The sequence below is a fragment of the Gopherus flavomarginatus genome, chromosome 6, assembly GCF_025201925.1.
Source record: "Gopherus flavomarginatus isolate rGopFla2 chromosome 6, rGopFla2.mat.asm, whole genome shotgun sequence".
NCBI lineage: Eukaryota > Metazoa > Chordata > Testudines > Testudinidae > Gopherus > Gopherus flavomarginatus.
Window position 1 is genome coordinate 62715507 of NC_066622.1, and position 27711 is coordinate 62743217.

General features: G+C 49.2%; 1 protein-coding gene across 3 annotated transcripts in view; it reads left to right on the forward strand.

Moving 5' to 3' along the window:
* The window catches only part of DAG1 (dystroglycan 1), a 125128-nt gene extending 99889 nt beyond the window's left edge, over positions 1-25239 (forward strand). For all 3 annotated transcript variants that reach the window (XM_050960082.1, XM_050960084.1, XM_050960083.1), the window contains one exon: positions 20316-25239. In XM_050960082.1, the coding sequence (XP_050816039.1) occupies positions 20316-22724 (2409 nt within the window). In that variant the 3' untranslated portion in view covers positions 22725-25239. The remainder of the gene's footprint in view (positions 1-20315) is intronic.
* The last annotated feature ends 2472 nt before the right edge of the window (positions 25240-27711 follow it).

The window sequence follows — 27711 nt, forward strand, 5'->3', positions numbered from 1 at the left end:
AGCCGGTTGCAGAGCAGGAGGTCGGCTTCGTGGGTGAACCACCAGCGGTACCCACCATAGTTGCAGCAGCAATGGCAACCGCCCTCCCAGTGGCCGTTTTGGACCCCCTGGTCCTACCACCAGTCGGTGGGCCAGGCGTTTGGTTCTCGCTCCAGGTCGGCCTCGGTCTCCTCGACATTGATGGCCCCGGCACAGTTGCCTCCGGCACGGTTGCCAGGCACGGGTGTACCGCATCTAAGTTCAGCACCCCTTAGCCAGACATGGTCACCAGCGGTGACCACGGTTTGGGCTCAGCAGGTGCCGCCAGACATGCCAAGCTGCTCATTGGCGACCCCGGTACCGGTCGCGGTGCTGCATTTGGAACTGGCACCAGCTTCGCAACCTCAGTATCGTGTGCCGCCGGACCCCGAAGGGCTGGACGTGCCGAGAACGGGCCAATTCAAATGATTTCCTCCTCTTCCTCCCCGGATGAGGCAGTCTCGAGCACGGTCACGGTACAGGCCCTGGAAGACACTAGGATCTTCCAGCAACTGCTCCGGTGAGCAGCTCAGAGCCTCGCAATCCAGGCTGAGGAAATTGAGGTGGACGTAGATCCGGTAGTGGACATCCTGGCTCCCTCGGGACCATCCAGGGTGGCCCTACCATTGATCAAGACTATAGAGGACACGTCCTGCACCTTATGGCAAATGCCAGCCTCATTGGCCCCTACTGCCAAGAAATCAGAGAGGAGTTATTTTGTACCCTCTAAGGGGCATGAACATCTGTACACCCACCCTTCCCCAGATTCCCTGGTGGTAGACGCGGCCAACCAAAGGGAGCATCAAGGGTTTCAAGGGTCGACTCCAAAGAACAGAGACGCAAAAAGGCTCGATCTCTTTGGTAGAAAAGTGTACTCCACGGCAGGCCTACAACTACGAATAGCCAACCAACAGGCTGTCGTAAGCCAATACGGTGATAACACATGTTCGGCCATGTCGAAGGTTACCGAGCTCCTTCCCCAGGACTTGAGGTCAGAGTTTTTGGCCTTGGTGGAAGAGGGAAAGCTGATCTCCCAAGCCTTCCTTCAGGCAGTCCTGGATGCGGCGGACTCAGTCTACGCACCATGGCAACAGGCCAGGTCATGAGGCGAGGAGCCTGGCTCCAAGTCTCGGGCCTTCCCTATGGTATCCAGCAGACTATCCAGGACCTCCCCTTCGAGGGGCAGATGCTGTTCTCGGACAAAATCGACAGGCATCTGAATAGCCTAAAGGACTCGAGGGCTATGCTTCGCTCGCTGGGCCTGCATACCCCAGCAACCCAGCGTAGGCAGTTTAGGCCCCAGGCGGCCCTGCACCCTTATCAGCCTCAGAATCGCCAAGAGGTTGAGCGCAGGCGGGGCAGAAACCGCAGGAGGCGCCACCAACACCACCCCTCCAGCCAGGCATCTGGCCAACCGAGACCGACATCGGGGCCTAGGCTCCCTATTTGATGGTACAGTCAAGGACGGCCTACTGATCAGGACTCTGGATACTTCTGTTCCTACCTTTGGGTCACGTCTGTCCCCCTTCTGCCATGCCTGGTCCCAAATCACGTCGGACAGTTGGGTGCTTCGCATAGTAGAGAGGGGATAGCCTATCCAGTTCTCCTCCCTCTCACCCCACCAGCCCCCCTCCTCATCCTTCTTCAGAGACCCCTCTCACGAGCAACTTCTAATTGAGGAAATGTGGTCCCTCCTCGCAGCAGGGGCAGTGGTGGCAGTTCCTCAGGAGCTCAGGGGCAGAGGCTTCTCTTCCCGTTATTTCCTAATACTGAAGGCGAAAGGGGGCCTCAGATCCATCCTGGACTTGCAGCAGCTGAACAAGTTTGTGAAAAAGCTCAAGTTCCACATGGTCTCCCTGTCTTCGATCATTCCCTCGTTGGATCCAGGAGATTGGTATGCCGCCCTCGACTTAAAGGACGCATATTTCCATATTGCCATAATCCCCTGACACCGTCGGTACCTCAGATTTGTTGTGGCCGACGCCCATCTGCAGTTCACAGTGCTTCTGTTTGGCCTGTCAGTGGCCCCAAGGGTTTTCACTAAGTGCATGGCAGTTGTGGCGGCCTTCCTGCGCAGGTGGGGTATCTAGGTATTCCCCTACTTGGACGATTGGCTCAAAAAGGGCTGCACCAAGGAGCAGGTGGAGACTCAGGTGCTTTTCGTCAGGCGGACCTTCCTCGAGCTTGGCCTTTTCTTGAACTAGGCCAAGTCCACCCTATCTCCTACTCAGAGGATAGAATTTATAGGAGCGTTCCTGGACTCGACCCACGCCAGAGCGTATCTTCCTGAGTCCAGGTTCCGATCAATGTCCGAGCTCATCCTCGGTCTGCAGCGGCACAGAACTGCCTCAAGCTGTTAGGCCACATGGCGGCGTGCGCCTACGTGGTGAGCCATGCCAGACTGCGGCTTCGCCCACTACAGTCCTGGTTGGCGACGGTATACCACCCGGCCAGGGATCCCCTGGACTCAGTGGTGACTCTTCCCCAGGTGGTGCTGAGCTCTCTATGGTGGTGGCTTGACCCACAGAAGATGTGCATGGGCGTTCCCTTTGCCACCCCTCAACCCTCCCTCTCCCTGGTGATGGATGCCTCGGATTGGGGATGGGGAGCGCACCTGGGGGATCTCAGGACGCAGAGTTTGTGGTCGCCGGAGGACCTCAAGTTACATATCAACGTCAGGGAGCTGAGAGCAGTACGCCTGGCTTGTCTTACCTTCCAATCCCACCTGGCCAGCAGATGTCTCAGTCCTCACGGACAACACATCAGCAGTCTTCTATATCAACAAACGAGGGTGCACGCTCCTCTCCCCTGTGCAGGGAAGCCCTCGTTCTGTGGGACTTTTGCGTTCAGAATGCTACTCACCTGACGGCGTTCTACCTTCCGGGGGAACAGAACGGCCTGGCGGACGCCCTCAGCCACTCTTTCTGGGGTCACGAATGATCCCTTCATCGGGACGTAGTGTGCTCAGTCTTCCGGCTCTGGGGCTATCCCCAGTTAGACCTGTTCGCTTCAAAGGAAAACAGGAAGTGTCGTCAGTTCTGCTCCCTCCAGGGCCACAGTCCGGGGTCTCTGTTGGACGCCTTCCTCCTGCCCTGGAGGGAAGGACTGCTCTACGCCTTTCCTCTGATTCCCTTGATACACAGGGTAATTCTCAAGATCCTTAGGGAACGCGCCCGTGTAATCCTGATAGCTCTGGCGTGGCCGCACCAACATTGGTACACATCGCTCCTGCACATGTCCACTTGAGTGTCCCTGACGGTGCCCCTGCTGCCGGGCCTGATCACGCACAACCAGGGCTGTCTCCACCACCCGAACTTGCAATCACTCCACCTCACAGCCTGGATGCTCTATGGTTGAACCCGGTGGAGATGCAGTGCTCCCAACAGGTCAGACAAGTGCTGCTCGGTAGTAGGAAACCATCGACCAGGGCCACCTACCTAGCCAAGTGGAAACTCTTCTCCATCTGGTCCGGTCAGCAAAGGCAGGAGCCATTGCGGGCCCCGATTCCCATTATCTTAGACTATTTGCTCCACCTAAGACAGCTGGGCCTTTCCCTCTCCTCGGTTCGAGTTCACTTAGCAACCATCTTGGCTTTCCACCCGGGAGAGAGGGGTACCTCAGTGTTCGCAAACCCGCTGGTCGGTCGTTTCCTCAAGGGCATGGACAGGCTGTTTCCGCATGTTCATCAACCAGCTCCTACCTGGGACCTCCAACCTGGTCCTCTCCGCCCTCACGGGGCCTCCCTTCGAGCCCCTGGCTTCATGCTCTCTGCTGTACCTGTCACACAAGGTCGCTTTCCTCGTAGTGATCACCTCTGCCAGGAGGGTATCGGAGCTCAGGGCGCTGACATCTGAGCCCCCGTACACTGTCTTCTATAAGGACAAGGTCCAACTTAGACCTCACTCAGCTTTCCTCCTCAAGGTCATCTCTCAATTCCACATGGGACAAGATATCTATCTTCCTAACGGTGTTTTATCCAAAACCACACTCTTCAGGTACTGAGCGGAGGCTGCATTCCCTGGATGTCCGCAGGGCCCTAGCCTTTTATACTGAACGGACCAAGCCATGTAGACGGTTGACCCAGCTCTTCATCGTGGTGGCGAATAGGATGAAGGGACTCCCGGTCTCCTCTCAGCGGATCTCTTCATGGATCACGGCCTGCATCCGGGAATGCTATCGTATAGCTAAAACCCCTATTCCTCCAGTCATGGCCCACTCCACCAGGGTGCAGGCCTCCGCCTCGGCATTCCTGGCTCAGATGCTGGCTCAGGAGATTTGTAGAGCTGCTACGTGGTCCTCTATCCACACATTCACGTTGCACTATGCCATCACGCATCAGGCTAGGGATGATGCAGCCTTCAGTCATGCAGTACTCCAGTCAGCAGTGACCTGCGACCCCACCACCTAGGTTTAGGCTTGTGAGTCACCTGCTTGGAATGGACATGCACAACCACTCGAAGAAAAAACGGTTACCCACCTTTTAGTAACTGTTATTCTTCGAGATGTGTTGTTCATGTCCATTCCAATATCCACCCTCCTGCCCTCTGTCGGAGTGCTGGCAAGAAGGAACTGAGGGAGTGGAGGGTCGGCAGGCCCCTTTATAGGGCGCCATAGTGGCGCCACTCCTGGGGGGGCCAGGGCCGACCCTATGGACACTGCTAGGGGAAAATCTTCCGGCTGGTGTGCACGCAGTGCGCACACACCTGCTTGGAATGGACATGAACAACACATCTCTAAGAACAAAAGTTACTGAAAAGTGGGTAACTGTTTTTTCTTGTCCCGTTGCTGTCCAGAACAGTTCAGAAGATCAAGGAGAAGACAGCAGTCATACGGATGGCCTTCTCTGGCAATGTTTGGGGCTATGACTTTCAGACCCAGTCAGCATGACTATAGCCCTCTCTCAGGGACTGGTATTCCATCACAATGCAGGAAAGTTGATCTTAGCTACCTGAGCTTTCAGAGGAAATCTTCTTACAAAAGACAGGATATTCACTCAAGTCTAGCTTCAAGATGTCCCAGTGTTTAATCTGACTTGGTTGGGATTTTTGCATTAGTGTAGAGACCACCCTCAAATGCTTTCTTCAGCCAGAATGTGACACCTCCTGGGCTCCTACAGGGAGGGTTATCGATGGCTCTAAATGGTCATTCTCACTAACATTTTGGTAGAAGTAAATAGGAGAAAGCTGGACATCAGATGGCTTTGTAAACCAGCCTCACTCATCAGCTTACCCTGCAGTATGTGGAGCAGAGCCCTGGGATCACATCCGAATGTTAAATGTTCTCACAAACATGCATCTGAGTCACTGAAGGAGGAAATTCTCTTCTTTCAGTCTCTGGCATTCTTAATGAGTGGCCACCTCAGAAGAGCTGTAGGTGGGAGCTCTGTGCATTGAACCCCACTATTGTATGTTCTTCAAAGAAAAGGCTGGTTCTTCTAATGAACCTGGCATTGTTCTCCAGGTACAGATTCTTCCTCAAACTGCAGGGAGATCATGTTTCCCCATTCTGTCCTAAACCTTTACACCTACTGGAAAGATGCTGATGCCGCAGGATCTCCAAGAGGTATCCTGATCACCTGTCTCTGACAAAGCAATACCCTAACTCCACTCTTCCCTGTGGGGAAATACATGAAGGTTTCAAAGGCCTCTCATTCAAGATGGATCAGATAGAGCACGTTGGATGGATAGTCCAAGATTTAACTCAACCTACCAATGCCAGTGCACATTTGCTGAGAGCAGTGTCCACAATGTGGGCTGAAAACATGTATGTTTTGTACAACAAGATGCGAGGCAGCTTCCTGGCTTTCTCTCTGTACCAGCATGAAGGTCTGCAAGCAGGACATGTGAGCATCAGTAGGCTGTTGTGTGCAGTGAGACTAAACTGTTAAATATTTATCTATCTCCACAGCGTCATATTTGCTGCTGATTCGCAATCCCACTGCAGAGATTGGTGGCCCTTCGTTCTCAGCAGAATAGGAGAATTTCTGTGCTTAACCAAAATGTTCTTCTGGTAGAAAGTTGCACAGATACAGCATAGCATAGGCTGGGTGAAATAGAGTCAATAGTCAGTGTGGTGGAGAAGTAATCTGTAGGTCCTGTAGCAGACAAGTTTGTGTACTACAGTTTGTTGCTATCAACAGAAATGTTGCATCTCTTTAGTACTATAATCTGAATATTGATCAAGGTAGTCTTTGCTGGCAGGCTCTGGCATGGAAGTGAGACTGCAGACCTAGCATAAAATTCTGGTTCTATAGACTGTCCTATTAGTAGAAAGGAAATGACCACAACTATGGATTGGTTTTTCTATCTTCTGTTGCCCAGTCTATAGCTCCTGGTATAAGGTCCTTTCCAAAGTGCATAGGGTCAGCAGCACTCTGAGAAGGGTGCTATTGGTGCACAGTGAGGCCTGGTCTACACTACGCGTTTAAACTGAATTTAGCGTTAAACTGATTTAACCTGTCCACACGACGAGGCCCTTTATATCGATATAAAGGGCTTTTTAAACCGATTTCTGTACTCCTCCCCGACGAGAGGAGTAGTGCTGAAATCGGTATTGCCATGTCGGATTAGGGTTAGTGTGGCCACAAATAGACGGTATTGGCCTCCGGGCGGTATCTCACAGTGCACCATTATGACCGCTCTGGAAAGCAATCTGAACTCGGATGCACTGGCCAGCTAGACAGGAAAAGCCCCGCGAACTTCTGAATTTAATTTCCTGTTTGTCCAGCGTGGAGCTCTGATCAGCATGGGTGGCGATCCCGTCCCAAATCCAAAAAGAGCTCCAGCATGGACCATACGGGAGATACTGGATCTGATTCCTGTATGGGGAGACAAATCTGTTCTATCAGAGCTCTGTTACAGAAGACGAAATGCCAAAGCATTTGAAAAAATCTCCAGGCTATGATAGACAGAGTCCACGGCATAGTGCTGTGTGACAAGTGTAATGGAAAGCCAAAGAATCAAATGGACGCTCATGGAGGGAGGGAGGGAAGGGGTACTGAGGACTCCAGCTATCCCGCAGTCTCTGAAAAGTATTTGCATTCCTGGCTGAGCTCCCAATGCCTGAAGGGTCAAAAACATTTTCCCGGGTGTTTCAGAGTATATGTCATCAATTTACACCCTCTTCTTTCCCCCCCCCCCCAAAAGAAAAGGGAAAAAAAACATTTCTCGCCTTTTTTCAATGTCACCCTATGTCTACTGCATGCTGGTGCAGTGCTGCAGCGCTGAACACCAGCATCCCCTTCCCAGTGGCAGACAGTACAATGTGACTGCTATCCATTGTCATTATCAGCCTGTGAGTGCTCCTGGCTGGCCTCGGTGAGATCGGTCGGGGGCGCCTGGGTAAAAATGTCATTCCCGGCAGATGGTGCAGAACGGCTGGTAACCGTCTTCATCATAGCAACTGGAGGCTGAGCTCTATCAGGCCCCCCGCCCCCCCCCCACCCCCACCCCCCCGTTCATGTCTGAAGAAAAGATTGTGTACTGCCTGGACTATGCATAGCAGCGGGAGGCTGGGCTCCTCCCCCCGCCACCCTTTAATGTCCTGCCTGGACTATCATAGCAGCTGGAGGTTTCCTCCCCCTCATTTTATCTCACTAAAAAGTCAGTGTTTCTTATTTCTGCATTCTTTATTACTTCATCACACAAATGGAGGGACACTGCCACAGTAGCCCAGGAGGGTTGGGGGAGGAGGGAAGCAACGGGTGGAGTTGTTGCAGGGGCACCCCCTAGAATGGCATGCAGCTCATCATTTCTGCAGGATCTCTGGGGCTCTGACACAGAGCGGCTGTGCTCTCTGGTTCTCTAGTACACTTTCACCATATTCTAGGCAGTACTGACTCTATTTTTAGACAAAACCTAAAGAAGGGAATGATTGGGGGAGTCATTCCCATTTTTGTCCATGCGCCCCCGGCCAACCTCAGTGAGGCCAGCCAGGAGCACCCATGACAGCAGTAGATGGTACAGAATGACTGATAACTGTCATCTCATCGCCAATTTACAGTGGCATGGCAGACGGTGCAATAGGGATGGTAACCGTCTCTGCTACCTTGCAAAGGCAAATGAATGCTGCTGTGTAGCACTGCAGTACCACGTCTGTCAGCAGCATCCAGTACACATACGGTGACAGTGACAAAAGTCAAAACGGGCTCCATGATTGCCATGCTATGGCGTCTGCCAGGGTAATACAGGGAAAAAGGGCGCGAAATGATTGTCTGCCGTTGCTTTCACGGAGGAAGGATTGAGTGACGACATTTGCCCAGAATCATCCACTACGCTGTTTTTGCATTGGGATCTCAACCCAGAATTCCAATGGGCGGGGGAGACTGCGGGAACTATGGGATAGCTACGGGATAACTACCCACAGTGCAATGCTCCGGAAATCGATGCTAGCCTCAGTACATGGACGCACACCGCCGAATTAATGTGCTTAGTGTGGCCGCTTGCACTTGACTTTATACAATCTGTTTTTTACAAAACTGGTTTATGTAAAATCGGAATAATTCCGTATTGTAGACATACCCTGAGACAGCCACTCACAGCTTCGTGCCAGTGAGTCACTCAGGATGACAATGTCTCCTTTAATTTCCTGGGTTAATTTACTTGATTCTATTAAATGGTGTTTTCATGGCTGTTGGAGCATTTGGATATAAATGTGTGCAAAGCAGCTTTGCTCCTTAAACAGGAGGCTGCTTTTGACAAGCCCAGTGAGCACTCCGTTTGCCATGTGGTGAAAGGACTTATATTTAACGGGTTTATTCTTATCAGATATTAGAGAGTTCATTCTCTTAAGTAGGATCTATAGGGACTGATTTTCAGAAACCATACTAGATTTATTATCTGCTGTAAGTGTGGTGTGTGCACAGGTCCCTTGCCTGTCCCTGGTAATATAACAGTTTCACTGAGAGAGGCAGACTTCTGAAGCATTTAGACTTGGTGGGTGCGAGTTCTGCTGAATTCCTTGAAAGAAAAGTCTGGAATCATTCTATTTTTCCTCTAAGGAGCTTAGTGCAGGGATTGCTAACTGAATGTGACCCATGAGCCAGCATTTCTTGGAGGAGGTTTGGTACAGAACAAAAAGCATTGCCAGTTGGAGCACTGGGCAGGTGTTGTGCTAAGTAATGGTGGCTTTAGAATTAGGGACACCTGGGACCAGGGGAATAATTCTCCCTGACTCAGATGTAAAGAGCAGTGCTGCAGTAGCTTTAAGAGCACCTATGGCTGTTTACTCCTGTATATCTTGGGCTCAACAGCAGTCTCTGGTTGGAGCCGGTCACAGGAGCTCTTGGGAAGGGATCTGCCTTACTGTAATGCTGCGATCCCTAAGATAAGATTTGTTAATAGTGGTTCATTGTCTGTTTTTCTGTAGTGAGCCAGGGTGAGGGAATTGGGCATTTTCAGTGAACTCTCAGTAACGAGCTCTGGATTTGAAGGGCTGGAAAGTGTGACTCAGTCTAATTATAACCAGCTTCTTGGGCAGGCCTGGAAGTTCCTTGTTTTGTCTCAGCACTGCTGTTATGGATTCCTTCCTCCAGTGTTTGGGAGGATGAGAGGGTGGCCAGTGGGGAGTAGAATGTCCTAGTACACAGGCTGGCTGAAGGTCACTGGTTTAGGCTTAGCTAACCCTACTGCCAGCTCACACATCATCCTGCTGCATATCTGCTGAGCTTGTAGTGAGTGGGGGTTAGCTGTGAGATCACAGAATTTGGCACAAGCATTGTGGAGTAGTTCTGCTCACCTCTGGCCTTTGGCTTATTAAAAGGCCATGAGTAGAGGAGAGACAAACTTCCCTTTCTGAAAGCTGTTCAGGGCTTTTCCTGTTCTGTTTCTATGTGAATGAGAAGAATCAGGGTGTGGGCAGGGATTTGAACTTCACGCAGGCATGCAGCTTGTTCCAGTCAGAACAATGCGACTGAACAAACCCTTTTCAAGTTGGCAGTGTGAGCTACTGAAGGGAGTCTTTTTGGGGACACTCAGTGTGTTGTAGTGACCTCCCTGTGAAACAGCCGCCCTGGCAGAGGGAATCTTTGTACTCTGAATAGTTCCCTTGCAGGAAACATGAGCACAGCTGGAAAATGAAGGTGTCCTAGTGGGAGTGGGTGAGAATAGCGTTCACTGGGGCACATCTATTTCGGAATTTTGCCTGTTCAGTTGTGAAGCAGAGCTGTCTGACAGGAAGTTGGTGTTTAAAAAAACAAAAAAACAAAACCCAATGCTCCCTGCACACCGAAGAGAGGTGTGGACACAATGAAGTCTCTCACTGACATCTGTAAAAGGGTGATTGGGTGGTGAGTTGTTGAATAGCAGGCATGTGGCTGCTATTTCAACTTGCCATGAATGTGTGAAGGTAAGGCAGTTGCTTTAGGCTGCCTTAATTGTTTGGTTAATGAGGGACTTGCTGCATTTGAAGTCCCTTCCCTCACTTAAAAAGCTTCTAGTTCCAGTGCTAGTAATTTGGTCCTTAGAACTGGTGGATGGTCTTCTTTTGAGCCCTTTGGCTTCTGAGAACTCAGCTTTCTTACCAGCAGGTGTTCTTCATGGGGCCGTGACTTCAGTTTGTGGCGTGAGCAAGGAGGCCCTTTCAGGGCTGTCATGGCTAGCACAGATCTGAAGATGCTCCCAGCCCTTCCTACTCACAAGAAAAGTAACTCTTCTGCACTAGCTGGAGCTTCTAGAAAGCCTTGGGTAGAGGTAGTCAAGCCCTAAAGTTTGATGAAGGCCTGTATGACTGAGTGTCATAAACAGATAGTTAAGGGTTAATGTCTCTTTTACCTGTAAAGGGTTAACAAACTGGGAACCAAACACCTGACCAGGGGACCAATCAGGAGACAAGATACTTTCAAATCTTGGTGGAGGGAAGCCTTTGTTTGTGTCTTTTGGGTTTTGCTTTGTTCTCTCTGGGCTCTGAGAGTGACCACATGTACCTACAGGCTCTCTAATCTTCTATTCCAATTTTGTAAGTACAAAGGTAGAAAGGCGGTATAGTCTTTTTATTTGTTTTCCTTTATTTGCAAATGTGTAGTTTTGCTGGAAGTATTTTAAATTGTATTTTGCTTGGGGGGGAGGCTTCTTTCTAGTTTCTGTAAGCTGACAGACCCTGTAACTTTTTACCATCTAAATTCCAGAGATAAACTTTTACCTTTTTTCTTTCTTTTTATTAAAAGCTTTGCTTTAAGACCTGTCTGATTTTTTTCTCCTAGTTAAGGCTCAAAGGAACTGAGTCTGTGTACACCAGGGAATTGGTGGGGAGAAAGGAAAGAGAGCAGGGGGGAGAAGGGAAAAGTGAATTTCCTCTTTGTTTTAGATTCATGGAGTTTGAATCTGGATTGCCTCTGGGTGAAGGGAAAAGAGGAGGGGGGAAGGTATCATTCCTCTCTGTGTGGTGATTCAAGGAGTTTGAATCACGGTGATCTCCTAGCGTACCCAGGGCGGAAAGGAGCTGGGAGGAAGAAAGGAGAGGGAAGGGAAATGGTTTATTCCCCTTTGTTGTGAGACTCAAGGAATTTGGGTCTTGGGGTCCCCAGGGAAGGTTTTGGGGGAGACCAGAGTTTATCAGGCACTCTACTCTAAGTCCTGATTGATGGCAGCACTACAGGATCTAAGCTGGTAATTAAGCTTAGGGGAATTCATGCTAGTACCCATATTTTGGACGCTAAGGTTCAGAATTGGGAATTATATTATGACACTGAGGTGAAGTGTACTTCTGAGAACTGGTGAAATCTTTTGGCCATCTGTAGATCTGAGGGGAGAGGATGAATTTTTGTATGAAAGCTTGTTCATTTTCCAGGGGGTCTCTGGGCATGTTTCATTTGTGGGATATGGTGCCCCAGCCTGGAGCTGTAGAACTGCCGAGAAGAGCCAGGTCTATTTGGGGCAGAGTGCATAAGATTTCTTATGATGTGAGTGACATTGTCCTATTCTGTGTCAGGAAGGGGACCCTCCCAACCATACTTCTTTCTCCGCCCTCATAGATTGTGAACAGAACTCACCATCATATCCTCATACTAGACCTTTTCTTAGTCTTGCTTAAGATTTTCTTGTAAATGGTTAGTTCAGAGTACTACAGGATAGCTTAGTATAGATAGCCCTTCCCTTGGGCCACTTAGTGAGACAGAGCTGGTCGGGAGCCTGTAAGGTTTCAGGAACTGCACTTCCTGCCAGCAGTCATAAAGACAGATGCTTACATTCAGTGCCTTCTGTGCCGGGGCCAGACCCACTTGGTAACCTTTGAGATACCAGGCTCATCAGTCTGATACTGGGTCTGTCAATGGTACCAAGACCAGCCTCCATGTCATAAGGCCTGCATCAGAGGACCAAGATGCACTGTGCCGCTCTGGCTTTAGTGCCATCCTCTATTACAGCCTGGAGACCAGACTCTCCTCTGCCCTATACTGGGAGTGAATTCTTCACTCAGCACTGACTATTGAAGCTTCAGTAACCTTGGTGGGGATGCAGGGAGCACCCTCCTTAGCACTTCTTACCTCACCTGGCGCCATTGTCCTTCACACAGACTTCAAACCTGTTCTGTAATGCCAGGTTTGTCTTGGCACTGCAAACCCACTTAGAGGTCTGTCTGGGTAGAAGGAGGAAGCACATGTCCCCACAAGAAGGGCATTAACAGAAGAAAAGTACCACCACCCCCTTCATACTCTCTGAGCTGTGAGGACTTTGAAGAGATTGGGATCTGTTCTTAGCTTTATGCTAATTAATAGTTTTATCAATGATCTGGAAGAAAACAAAATCATCACTGATGAAATTTGCAGATAATAATGAAGAGGACAGGTCACTGATACAGAGCAATCTGGATCACTTGGTAAACTGGACACAAGCCATCAGTATGCAGTTTAATACGGTTAAATGTATACACCTAGGAACAAAGAATGTAAGACACTTACAGGATGGAGGGCTATATCGTGGGAAGATAGTCCTCTGAAAAAGACATGGGAGACATTGTGGATAATCACCTGAACAGGAGCTTCCAGTACAATGCTGTGGCCAAAAGGGCTAATGCGGTCATTAGATCCATAAACAGGAAAATGCTGAGACTACTGCTGGAATCCTGGGTGTCTACAGTTCTGGTGTCTACAGTTCAAGAAGGATGTTGTTACATTGGAGAGGGTTCTCCAATCTAGCAGACAAAGGTATAACAAATTCCAGTGGCTGGAATTTGAAGCTGGACAAACTTAGACTGCAAATGGGGCACTTTTTTTACGGTGAGGATAATAAAGCACTGGAACAATTTACCAAAGGATGTGGTGGATTCTCCATCACTGGCCATTGTTACATCAAGAGTGGATGTTTTTTCTGAAAGATCGGCTCTAGTTCAATTCAGGGCAGTTCTTTGGCCTGTTATTCTAGACATTAGACTAGATGATTACCATGTCCCTTCTGATCTACAAAGGCTCTCAGACAGCACTGGTTACACTTTAATAGAGAGGGTGATTGACCGTTGGAACAAACTACCAGGGGAAGTGATGATGGATTCTGAATCTCTTGATTACTTCAAATCCAGACTGTATGCCTGTCTGGCAGAGATGCTCTAGCCTACAGTTACAGGCTCAATTAGGGGTAGTCTGTGACATCCCACAGGAAGTCAGTCGATGAGCCAGTGGTCCCTTCTGGTCTTCAACTCTGTGACTCTATGAACTATTCTTGTAAAGTTACTCTCTGCACTCCAGCTCTCCATCCTTCTTCCTGTCTGCCTCAGAACGACTGTGGTTAGGGAGAAGGACCAGAGACGGGTGTACTTCCTTATATTGGGTCAGCTGATATCACCTTGCACAAGGGTGCTTGTGTACCTGCTTTTCAAGGCAGCCAGAGGTTAGGGGTCTATTACAAGAGTGGGTGGGTGAGATCTGTGGCCTGCAGTGGGCAGGAGGTCAGACTAGATTGCGATGTGCCCTTCTGACCTTTAAGTCTGAGTCTATAAGAAGAGCTCTAGTGGTGACAGAGCAATAGCATCACTATGGTGTCTAACCTTGCCTGGGGCAATCTAATCTGCACCTACGTGAGGAAATGTATCCATTGTTTGAAAAGGTTCTAGCAGTGGGAACTTAATGGCTGCTGAAACGATTTAATGCAAGTAGAGCTAGGCCCATACCATCTCCAGCCCATCTCCCAAACTGTGGCTCAGCCCATTAATTGAGACAGGGTACAGGCTGTGGTTATGATGGAGAAGCAATGTCTTCTCTGTCCCTTTGACTAGGAAGCCTGTCTGTGAGATGGCCTCTGCCCTCCTAGCTTGCTTGTCATCCTCACTGAAAGCCCTGAGAGGCTTCTCGGGGTTGTGATGTGCCTATTCTCCCCACCCTGGTATCTCTGCATTCTCAATGCATGACCACTATATGGTTTTAAGTCCTGTCCTGTTGGTCTGCATGAACAGGCTTGGGAGCTAAGTTCCCACTAAGCTGCACGGAACTCCCTTTCAGGAAGTTGAAGGCTGCTGTCAAATCCCCCCTCACTCTTCCCTTCTGCAGGCTAAATAAGTCCAGTTCCCTCAGCCTCTCCTTGTAAGTCATGCACCCCAGCCTCCTAATCATTTTCATTGCCCTCCGCTAGACTCTCTTGGGCATCCCTGCCCATCTTGGCTAGGTAAATTCTGTGAAAAACAATACATGCAAATAAAAGGGGGGAGGTATAGCTCAGGGGTTTGAGCATTGGCCTACTAAACCCAGGGTTGTGAGTTCAATCCCTGAGGGGGCCATTAAGGGAACTGGGTTAAAAATCTGGGGATTGGTCCTGCTTGGAGCAGGGGGTTGGACTAGATGACCTCCTAAGGTCCCTTCCAACCCTAATAGTCTATGATTCTATGAAAATGTTATGTTAAGACTCAGCTTTGTATTTGAAGCCTTGACTTCATATGTCAGATCTGCTCTCAGGGGACGGCACTTTGCAGCTAGCCACCAGAACATGTATCCACATTCTAAAACTAGGTAGAAAATGTAGGTCAGCAGGAGACGAGGCCTGTTAGAGCAGGCCCAGCACTGTCACTGGGGTACTGCGCTTTCTCTGCTCACAGTAGGGTACACAGCAATGTGCATAATTTCATTGTTAGTTGAGCAGCAGAGTAAAGAGCTGCGAAAACTCAGAGGTAGCAAGAGTGACTGGTCAGACCCATTGGTTTGAATTGCAAATGGGAAAGGATTTCTGTTAGTCTAGCTGCTAATCATTTACAGTCTTTGCTTGCTGCAGTCTCTAGGATTTTTCTGTGGTACATGTCATGTCTGCTCTTTTCACACACAAAGGGAATTGTCACTCACTGGCCTGGTAAGGTACTAGGTATTCTCCTTGTCATACAGATGGAGAGCTGAGGCCCAGAATGGTCAAAGGTCACACAGTGAGTCTGGTCAAGCCCTGAATTGAACACACCTCCTGAGTTCCAGTCCAGTGCTTTAGCCACAAAGTCTTCCTTCTGGTCTGGTGACTAGGCCAACTCTGTCTGCCCTGACCCTAAATCCCACTGCAGATGAGAGGGGGAGGAGCTGAGAAGGTTGGAGAAGGCAGAAGCCATGCTTGCAGCACCTAATATAGTCAGTGAGTAATGACTGATCTTGGTGCTTTTTCATTCAGCTATCCTAAAGCAGAGACCCTGTGCTGGGTAGCCAGCTCCAGCATTCCAACCCTCTCTTTTCAACTGCTCTCAAATCTCATGTGCGTTCCTACAGTCTGGTTCCATGTCAAGGCCACCTTGTCCATCTTAATGGTCTAGCAGATTATGAAATATGTTTGAGCTCTACAGAATTGCAGAGATATGAAAATGGCCTTCTTGGAGAGAGCTTAATCACAGCACTGCATTAGGCTGCAGCAAACCCAGCAGGCTCAAGGGAACCTGAGTATCTCCCTGTGCATGGGGACACCTTGCAGTGGCAAGAGGAAGCTGCTTGTAGCATTAGAAATTGCAGGCTGGAGCAGTGGGAGCTGAGAGTTAATTCTTGAATCACTCTGCTGCCTCCCAGTTCTCATTGAGCTCTAGTGTAGGCCCCTTGACGGGGCAAACCTTTAGCTTTGCTGAGGTGTTTAAGTGCTGCTCGGGAAGGGGATCCACTATGAATTGTAGCTGGGGCCCCATGTGGTTCTCAGTTCTTCAACAATAGAATCCACCACTTACTGCAGAGTCATGTTTCAGCATCTGCGTTGGCATCTTCAAAGCTACATTTCTTGTCCTTCCAGAAGTGAATGGCTCCTGCACACTGCCAGTGTAAAGCCAGCATTGCGTGCAAGACTATGTACAAGCATAGGAAGGGATGGTGTGCTCAACTGCCCAGAGAGCTTGCAGTGTAACTATGGGATTTAATCCACTTAATATCGAAATAAATAATGAGAGGGAAATGGCACCAAAGTAGCCACTTCCTTATCTAAGTCACTGCAAACTGCCACTTTGCTGCAGAACTCCAGGGCTTGCTATATAGTCAGAACTGGGAAGCCCTGCTGTGGTGGCAGTGGCTTTGCAAACAGTGTGTCACAGTATGTCAGACCTGCTCTTTGTTGTGAATGTAGGGAAGTGGCCATAACACACAGAACATGAGCTGCCACAACTTAAGTGGGCACTGGAAGCATACAGCTGCCACCTGGCAGGTGCAGTTGGTGTCCTGTAAGTGGGAATCCAGTACCTGGGCTTCGGAGCAGGCAGGAATGGGCACAGAAGTAGATACTGTGGCTTTGCACATGTTCACATGTTTTTTCTTTATATGTGGGGGGAGGGGAAAGCACCTTGGCATCTCTCCAGACTGTCAGCTGTGCTGATGACAAACAGCTTGCACTGAAAGCAAAGTCCCTGTAACAGAATGATTGGCAAATTGAGGCATGCTGTCTGCTGGCTGACATTTCAGAATGAACTCAGAACTTCTCACTAAATGAACAAAATGGCTAGGAGAGGTTGGGGGAAATAGCTTTATTTATGTCTCTCCCCGCCTGTGCCCCACATAGAGATGCGTGTATGGTCAGGGTTATCTGAGAGCTGCAGGGCAGGTGTGTGCTGGGAGAATGGGGGTGGAAGACTGGTAGGAATCACATTGAAAATACATTGGAAAGAGCTGGAGGGATTAGGTGCACTTACCTTTAACTTGATCTTCCTTCTCAGCGCATGGCAGTTCCATCTTCACTTACATTAACTTTCCACTCCTAAATTAGACAACGGGATTTCAAGGAAAGACTCAGGTTAGTGATCCACTAACCATGGCCCCAAGTCAGTCAACAAATAACAAAATAACGTCCAATATTAACTTAAAGGAAAGCAACAAATGAAATATTCCAAATTCTTGGTGCAAGGGGCCAGGCTGGAGCACACCTTTTTTTCTGTTCTAGGAAAGTCAAACTCCTGAACAGTGGTCTCATTTTGAATAGGACTGACTCCTATCAAATGATTTGAACCTTTTGTACAAGCTAGTGATTGTCAAGTACAGGTTAACAGTGATCAGTCATTCCACCCGGTTTCATTCTCCACTGCCATGTGCCTCTGCACCTCAGAGGTAAGTGCTGCCATGCTGATCTGGTGGCCCTTACTTTGTCCTAGTGTAAATGGCCACACAAGGAGTATGGGGAGGCAGTGGTGAATCAGGCCTCTGGTCCTCTCGGGAGGATGGAAAGCCAAGGGCAGAACCCTTTCACTGGAAATAGCAGCATGGCTTTAATGATTCATTTCTGCTGTTATCAAGAGCTAAATGTGAAAAGGCCAACTAGCATGTTAATCGCCCCAGTGACAGGAGATCCTTATGAGCCTCAGATGAGGGCCTGAGCTAAGTGGATATGCCATCATTTCCTTCTGGGCATCTTAGGTTTGTAGAAGACTTCAGAAAGAAGATGAATTGTGACAAAGCCAGAAAAACTTACTAGCTTAATCAGTACTATTGTGAGGAAGATCTTTATCTTAGATGCTGGTATCTGAATTTGTGGCTCTAGTAGGTATATGTAGCTCAGATAGTGCTGGGATAATAAAATATTTCAGCTTCATAGTTCTTATGACTTAGGGTATGCCCACACAGCAACTAGACAGTTTTGGCTGACCTATGCCAGCCAACTCAGGCTTGCTGGTCTTGGGCTGCAGGGTTGTGTCATTGCTGTGTAGACTTCCAGGCTCCGGGGCTCTGCAAGGTGGAAGGGTCCCAGAGATTTTGTTGAACATCTTTATTAATGATCTGGATGATGGGATTAATTTCACCATCAGCAAGTTCGCAGATGACACTAAACTGGGAGGAGAGGTAGATACACTGGAGGGTAGGGATAGGATACAGAGAGGGACCTAGACAAATTAGAGGACTGGGCCAAAAGAAATCTGATGAGGTTTAACAAGGAGAAGTGCCGAGTCCTGCACTTAGGAAGAAAGACTCCCATGCACCGCTACAGGCTGGGGACCGACTGGCTAAGCAGCAGTTCTGCAGAAAAGGACCTGGGGATTATAGTGGACGAGAAGCTGGATATGAGTCAACAGTGTGCCCTCGTTGCCAAGAAGGCCAACGGCATATTGGTCTGTATTAATAGGAGCATTGCCAGCAGATCGAGGGAAGTGATTATTCCCCTCTATTCGCCACTGGTGAGGCCATACCTGGGAATCCAGTTTTGATTCCCCCACTACAGAAAGGATATGGAGAAATTGGAGAGAGTCCAGCAGAAGGCAATGAAAATGATTAGGGGGCTGGGGCACATGACTTACGAGGAGAGCCTGAGGGAATGGGTTATTTAGGGCTTGTCTACATCAGAAAGTTGCAGCGCTGGTGAGGGAGTTACAGCGCTGCAACTTAGGAGGTGTACACATCTGCAGGGCACCACCAGCGCTGCAACTCCCTGTTTGCAGCGCTGGCCGTACTTCCGTTTTGTCTCGGGTGTAGAGGATCCAGCGCTGGTGATCCAGCGCTGGTAATCAAATATGGACACTTACCAGCGCTTTTCTTGACCTCCGTGGAATAAGCAGGTATCCCAGCATACCTGAGGAAGCCTCTGGTAATCAAGCTGGTCTCCTTCCCCGGTTTGCTCTCGCGTTCCCCGAACCCCGAGCAAGCAGGTCTCCTTCCCTGAGGTTTGCTGGGTGGTTCCGGGAACGCGAGAGCAAACCGGGAAAGGAGACCAGCTTCGCCGCGGTTTGCTCTCGCGTTCCCCGAACCCCGAGCAAGCAGGTCTCCTTCCCTGAGGTTTGCTGGGTGGTTCCGGGAACGCGAGAGCAAACCGGGAAAGGAGACCAGCTTCGCCGCGGTTTGCTCTCGCGTTTCCCGGAACCACCCTGCAAACCGCAGGGAAGGAGACCTGCTTGTTCGGGGGTTCGGGGAACACTGGAGCAAACCGGGGAAGGAGACCTGATTCCCCGCGGTTTGCTCTCGCGATCCCCGAACCCCGCTTGAAGCCGCCCAACAGCGCTGCAGTGTGGCCACATCTAACACCACTTGCAGCGCTGGTTGCTGTAAGTGTGGCCACTCTGCAGCGCTGGCCCTATACAGCTGTACTAATACAGCTGTAACAACCAGCGCTGCAAAATTTTAGATGTAGACATGGCCTTAGTCTGCAGAAGAGAAGAGTGAGGTGTGATTTGATAGCAGGCTTCAGCTACCTGAAGGGGGGTTCCAAAGAGGATGGAGCTAGGCTGTTCTCAGTGGTGGCAGATGACAGAACAAGAAGCAATGGTCTCAAGTTGCAGTGGGAGAGGTCTATGTTGGATATTAGGGAAAAACTATTTCACTGGGAGGCTGGTGAAGCACTGGCATGGATTACGTAGGGAGGTGGTGGAATCTCTATCCTTAGAGCTTTTTAAAGCCCAGCTTGACAAAGCCCTGGCTGGGATGATTTAGTTGGTGTTAGTCCTGCTTTGAGCAGGGGATTGGACTGAGGTCTCTTCTAACCCTAATATTCTATGATCAGGCTCCAGCCTGTGCCCAGAAGTTTACACAGCAAGGGAATAGCCCAAGCCCCATGAGCCCGAGTTGATTGTCACGGGCCAGCTCTGGATGTCTTTCTGTGTAACTACACCCTGGAATTGCACTTGTGCCTTAGCAGAGAATATCATACTTATCCCATATAGTGGTACCTACTGGTCTTTGGGAGCTTACATCATGGAGACGAGCCCTTTGACAAAGTATTTTTAAATACCCACTTGCTTTGCTCCTCTGTTCAGGCCACTCAGTGTTTTGGGAGCAGATGCATGCAATAAAAATCAATTTTGGTATTCTGGCTAGAATTTATCTTTTACACCTGTTGTGCTTGCAAGATCAGTTGTTGAAAGCCTGTAATGTCAACATTAATTCTGATCAGACTGGTCTCTTTACTAATTTCTAGAAGGCAACAGTACCTTACCATACCTCTCCTTGTCTTCCGTAGATATCTGAAGTGGGGAGAGACTCCTTGCCTTCTTGGCTGCATTGGGAACCGAAGAGTAGCACCTTGGAAGGTCTGCCCCTGGATACTGACAAGGGTGTGCATTACATCTCAGTGAATGCAGGACAGCTGGAGCCCAATGGAAGTTATGTGCCCGAGACCACCAATGTCTTTTCCATTGAGGTTCACCCTGAAGACCACAATGAACCTCAGTCAGTACAAGTGGCTTCCCAAGACCAGAATGAGGCAGCACCATTCATGTGTGGCACGGAGGAACCAGTCACAATCCTGACTGTAATTTTGGATGCTGACTTAACAAAAATGACACCAAAGCAAAGGATTGAACTTTTAAACCGAATGAAACATTTTTCAGAGGTGGACCTTCATAACATGAAGTTGGTTCCTGTTGTAAATAATAGACTCTTTGACATGTCAGCCTTCATGGCTGGGCCAGGAAATGCAAAGAAGGTGGTGGAAAATGGGGCCTTACTCTCATGGAAATTGGGATGTTCTTTGAGCCAAAATAGTGTTCCCAACATCAGCAACGTTGAAGCTCCTGCTAAAGAAGGTGCCATGTCTGCCCATCTTGGCTACCCTGTTGTTGGCTGGCATATTGCTAACAAGAAACCTCATCTTCCTAAGAGGATAAGGCGGCAGATCAATGCCACCCCTACACCTGTCACTGCCATTGGGCCACCTACAACTGCTATCCAGGAACCACCAACCAGAATTGTTCCCACCCCCACGTCCCCAGCCATTACACCGCCCACAGAAACAACAGCTCCTCCAGTAAGAGAACCTATACCATTACCTAGGAAACCTACAGTTACTATTAGAACAAGAGGAGCCATTGTTCAGACACCAACTCTAGGACCTATTCAACCAACCAGAGTAGTAGAAGCCACCAGTACTATCCCTGGGCAAATTCGTCCAACAATGACTGGATATGTAGAGCCTACTGCTGTGGTTACACCACCCACAACCACTACTAAGAAACCAAGAGTGACCACTCTGAAACTAGGCACACCATCAACAACAGATTCCTCTACAGCTACAACTCGAAGGCCTACCAGAAGACCCAAAACTCCTCGACCTACCAAGCCCCCTGGCACGACCAGATCACCAATCACTAAGTTGGAAACCCCCTCTCCACCAACCCGCATACGCACTACTATTAGTGGTCCTTCCCATGTGTGGGAGCCAAATGAGCCACCAAGGCTGACAAACCACATTGACAGGGTGGATGCATGGGAAGGCACTTACTTTGAGGTTAAAATACCTTCTGATACATTCTATGACAAAGAAGACACCACCACCGATAAACTGCAATTAACTCTAAAGCTGAAAGAGCAGAAAATGGTGGAAGAAAACTCCTGGGTCCAGTTCAATAGCACTAGTCAACTAATGTATGGAATGCCTGATCACAGCCACATAGGGAAGCATGAGTATTTCATGTACGCCACGGACAAAGGTGGCCTCTCTGCCGTGGATGCTTTTGAAATACATGTTCACAAACGGCCACATGGGGATAAGTCTCCAGTTAAATTCAAAGCCAGATTCCATGGAGACCACAATGCAGTGGCCAATGACATCAGTAAAAAGATTCAGTTGGTAAAGAAGCTGGCTTTTGCATTTGGTGACCGGAACAGCAGCACAATTACCTTACAAAACATCACCAAGGGCTCCACTGTAGTGGAGTGGACAAACAACACTCTGCCTCTGGACCCATGCCCGAAAGAACAGATCAGAGTCTTAAGCAAAAGAATCTCTGATGACTCGGGTGGTCCTAGCCCAGCCTTCTCCAATGCCTTAGAGCCAGAGTTCAGGCCCATAAATATTTCTGTGGTTGGCTCCGGCAGCTGCAGGCACATTCAATTTATTCCAGCGGCTAGAGATGGCAGGATTATCTCTGAAGCCACCCCAACATTGCTGGCAGGTAAAGACCCCGAGAAGAGCAGCGAGGATGACGTGTACCTGCATACTGTGATCCCTGCTGTGGTGGTTGCTGCTATCCTGCTGATCGCTGGCATCATCGCCATGATCTGTTATCGCAAGAAGAGAAAGGGCAAACTCACCATTGAAGATCAGGCCACCTTCATCAAGAAAGGAGTGCCGATCATATTCGCAGATGAGCTGGATGACTCCAAGCCTCCCCCTTCCTCCAGCATGCCCCTGATCCTTCAGGAGGAGAAAGCCCCTCTTCCCCCTCCAGAGTACCCAAACCAGAACATGCCAGAGACCACCCCCTTGAACCAGGATACCATCGGGGAATATACTCCATTGCGGGATGAAGACCCTAATGCACCTCCATACCAGCCTCCCCCACCTTTCACAGCACCCATGGAGGGTAAAGGCTCCCGCCCGAAGAACATGACCCCCTACAGATCTCCACCTCCATACGTTCCCCCTTAATGAACAAAAGATTCTTTGCGGAGTAGGGGCCTCTAGTCCCGTGCCAGGGTTGTCTTTAGGGACTGATGGCCTGCAAATCCATTGCCAACCAGAAACACCACTTAGAATCCCAAACCGCAGCCAGCCCCTCTCCGGAAATGTTCGCTCACCAGAGTGCTGGGGAGACTTTGGAACACTGATTTTATTTTTGCCTAACAGCTTTTATTTTATTTTATTCATAGAAAATTCTTGGCTCAAACGTATTTCTAACGGCAGGCTTCTCAACGCGTCCGCGGACTGGTGAAAAGGGAGAGAGATGGCTGGACGTACAGGCAGCACTAGGGGTGGCACTCTGAGGCTCTGCTGTTTGCCTTTAACACTAACTGTACTGTTTTTTCTATTCACGTGTGTCTAGCAACAGAACGTAATATGAAAGGTAGCCTACAAATAATGACATTCAAGGGACTTTCTGAAGTCAAGGCTGAGTTTTTACATTTAATCTGCTGTCTACCTGAAGTTGTCTGTGTAGCTTTTGGGACAGGGGAGGGGAAGTACCTTGCTAAAAATCAGCTCCAGAGGTGTTTCAAACCCAGTTAGAGGATGGACCTAGCCAGTGTTTTTATCAGAGGAATCCTATTTTTTCACGTATTGTAAAATTGTCGTCAGCCTGAGTGTGGGCACCCTTTGCCAAGCGCCCAGGAAACTCCCTGCCCCTGCATAGGCCATTGCTGGCCTGCCAAGATCGCCCTGCCGGTCCCCATGCTGCTGGAGAACAGAACTCGGAGGTGCCTCAGAACTGGAAAACAGCCATTGGATAACAGAGTGGGGCTCAGTCAGGCTCAGAGGGGCAGTATCTCCACGGTGGGCTGCATGGCTGTGGTGTGTGCAGGCCAGCGGTGGGGGGGGGCTCTGCCAGGAATGGGAGAAGGTTTTATACTGCCTCAATTCTCCATGTAAGTAGCGAGCGCTGGGGTTTGACACACTTTGAGATATTTTGGCGAAGATGCAATATTTTTATGTAGTATGTTGCTATCTCCTCACTTCTCCTTGAGCGTAGTACTGACACAGCTTCTCATCCATCCCCTTTCGCTGTCCCAACCCACTTGTGCTGTGCTACCCTCACGCTCACGTGCACATTACACAGGTGGTTGGGACCTCCGAAGTGCCAGAAATGGCTCAGAGTAAAACTCTCAAATCTAATTTTTTACTAAATTTTTGATACAGCTTCAGATTGTTTTATTAAAAAATCATTAAAAATGGTAACGCTGACAGCAGTTTATACGAGCTTAGCTTCTTAGTATCAGCTCCATGGGACTGACTGCGTTGCTCACTTTGAGTTCTGTCTCTTATTCGTTGTTAAATATTAGAGCCATGTCTAGGTTTCTTGCCTTTTTAAAATGAACTTTCATCTTCTCTCCTGCGAGGTTGGCGTTGCCCTGTAGGCTGCTCCTGTGCTTTTTTCCTTTGAACTAAATCATTTTAAGCATGGATTTTTCTGGACCGTTTGAGAACTATTTTTGGTACATTTAGAGGGAGGAAAAACCCTTTGCAATAATGTGGCCCTGCCCTGGCTGGGGCTGGCTAGGCAGGTTCTGGCTGACTTTGCACACCAAGCAGACACTTTAAGCCATATTGACTGTTTTGCAAAGTATGTTTGTGTGCTGACGTGGCCAAGTTACACAGCAGTAGGTGACTGGAGAAAATGACCTTCACCTCTTAACTGCTAGAGTGGCATTTCCCATCAACCCTTTTCTTGACTTCAAGGGAGTTTGCCTGTCAAAAGCAAACACTAGCCTAATCTTGTTAGGGCCTTAGCTCGGTAGGGTCTGCTTCTGCATCTGCAAGGGGGTGGGAAGAGTGAGATTGAGGTGGCTGCAAAGTGCACCTCAGGCAGGATTTTATTGGTGCTGACTTTACCCCCCACACCAATTGTAACTCCCCCTCCCCCCCTGCAGGAGTGCTGGAACTGAGCAGGCTTCCTAGGAGAGCACTGGCCCATGTTGTCCTGTTTGGCTATGGAGGGAGTGGGAGTTTTGTCACTCAGATGCTCTGTTGGCTTGGTGCTGCACCTAGAGCTGTGTCTGGAAGCCCGTTGCAGCTGGGAGTAGATTGCAAGGGCTGAACTGGCAGCGGTGCATTTCAGGTGCCTCTCCAGCAGGCCTGAAGTTATCCCCACACACGCAAGTTAGAACAGGCTCCCAAACAGTGTCGTTGTCCCTAGCAACCACAGCCACTCCATACTGGCCATGCGCAGGCGCACATGCGTCAGGCCTGGGCCTACCTGTCACCATAGAAACTGGAGGCGAAGGGGCAGTGAACAGAATAATAATAATGGCATTCTCAGCGGCCGCCTTCCCCTTAGCACCAGTGCTGTTTGTTTATGCCACTAGACACTGTAATGGTGAGAGAGACTTGTATTAAAAAAGTGTTCACCAATCACTGCTGTGTTTTTATTCCTTGTATGATTATTTTAAAGATGTTTTCTGCATTCTGTAAAGAATCCTATCAACTAAATAAACCCGTGTACTTTACTACACCGGCATGGGCTCATACACTCTTCCTGCGCTGCTGGCCGCAACCGTGCTGCGTCACCCACCCAGCAGGCTTTTGGGGGCAGAGAGCTGCAGAGCAACTGCTGTGGTGGAGCTCCAGGCCCAGCAAGGCTTGGGGGCAGCTCTCTGAGGGTATTCTGGGTTGTGGGGACTTTTACTGAGAGCTGCTGGCTTGCCCTCAGTTGTGGCTGGCGCTGTAAGGCGGGGTGTGTAACTGTCTGTTTAGATGAGAGCCTCTCCCATTTGTGTGCTCTCTAGGTCAGAGTGAAGCAGACAGAATACAGGCGCTTGTTACTGCAGGGAATCCCAGTCTGCCAGCAGCATGCTACTGAGAGGTGCTAGGTACACATCAGACCCCCCCCCCTCCCCTTAAAGCCACAGATGTGACTCCCATTCATCCATCTGTGCAAGTCCATGGAGACTTGAGAGCATGGGCAACAGTGATGGCAATTCCCCTCCCCCCATGCTGTGCTGGGCCTTAGCCCTGGCCTGAGGGCTCCACTAGATGAAGATAGGAATCCTAGCCAGGGTTTGAACGAGATTTTAACCAGTTCCAGTGAAGCCGAGGTTTGAACACAGTCCAGCAGGGCTCTGCTCACACAGCAGCTGGTGTCACTAACCCAGCCACTCGCAGAAAGTTGGTCATTCGCTCTCAACAGGGAATTGTACATTTGCTTTCCCTGTGTGCTCACAGCACAAATCTTGCTCGTCCTATCAAAAACAAGACTGTGTGACTAATCACAGCAAAGCAGATGAGATTTCAAATGCTTAGTCACAGACAGAATGAAATTTTGAGAAAATGGGGATGAGTTTGTGCATCAATCAACTGTTTGCAGGGACCCACTCAGCTCTAATTCAAGCTGCTGAGCATCTGGCATCTCAGGCCCAGAGCACTGGACGGTCCGTGCCCAACACTCAGCTAATCAGAGCAGCTGGGCTGTGCCCTGGCGAGGCAGTGAAGTCCTAGCACATGAGCAGCTCTGCCCCTGCCCTATATTCAGACAAGTGAGGTGAAGCAAAAGCTCCATGCATCCCATTATTTTTCTTATCCCACCACCTTGTGTACTCTGAACATGGCTTCCACCCACTGCATGTGTCATGGTACCAGTTCTCCTGAACTACAGGGAAATGTAGACCCAAAACTTCACTGGGAGAAGCCAGATGTGAGGAAAGGAGAGCTGTTGCCATTAGAGCAGGCAGAGAGAATCGCTTCTGACTAGATAAGTTGTCAGGTTCCCAAGTTGAGGTTAATTAAAGCTGGAGAGACTGTGGCAGGGCCTAATTTCCCAGCCTTGCAAGGACACTGCATTGATGTTTCTCTGGCTGCTGGGCAGCTGGCTGAGGACATAGGCTTTAACCTGTGGTGTTTGTTCCCTGTGAGGACAATATGGACTCTGGAAAGTTGGGTAGTAGCTGGTGCCTACTGCATTGAGCCACAGCGAGCTTGAATCTTTCTGCTCCTCTCCTAGGTGTATAGATCCTGTTCTCCCCAGAGGCTGGGTACTAAATTGGTCAGTGGGCTGTTAATCATGCGGCAGCCAGAGAAAGGGAAGGGAGACAGAGAAAATGGAAACTTAAAAAATAGCTTTTCAGCATCATCTGTTACAGGGGTGAGCAGGGTGCCCCAGGGCCACTGTCTATGCGTGCACCCCACTTGTTAGAATATAAATATGCAAGGCTGCCTGTAAAGGCCTATTCTTTAAGAACTTAGGTGTATTTTTATCGCTTAGCTAGTTACAGAGGTATAAAACGGAATCAAAATCATAGTCCACCTGTGTATGGGCCTTCTCTCACTAGGATAGTCTGAATCCTGGTTCTTAGGCTAAGGCCTTTGGCTAAGCAGCAGAGGCAGCCATAAGCTGGAAAGCGTACGATCGCATCCTCGCATCCCAAACCAGTCACATTGAAATAAGATGGTATTGGGCTGTTAGGAATACGATCCTGTCCTGAGAGTGCCCATCACCACCAGATAAAGATGATTAAAGAAAACCTAGTTTGATAGCATCCTGTCTGGCAAGAAATCACTTCTCAATAGTTGTTGTAAAACATAGAAAGGAGGGTTTCATCTTTATGACCCCCACTTTTCTATTAATCTGTCTTGTTCTCTAATTGTCTGCTATATAATTAATTTTGCTAGGTGTAAGTTAATTAGGGTAGTGGGATATAATTGGTTAGAGAATTATGCTACAATATGTTAGGATTGGTTAGATTTCAGTAAAATGATTGGTTAAGGTATAGCTGAGAATATTACTATATAAACGGGTCAAACAGGAAATGGAAGGGGAAATTGGAATCATGCTTGCTAAGGGAGGTGGGAACAGGGACACAGGCAAGGCTCTGCGGCATTAGAACTGGGAAGGGAGACACAGGGTAAATGCTCTGCTGCATCAGAGCTGGAAAGGGCGACACTGGGGAACAGACTGTCAGCGTATAGAGATAAGCTCAACTGGTGTGAA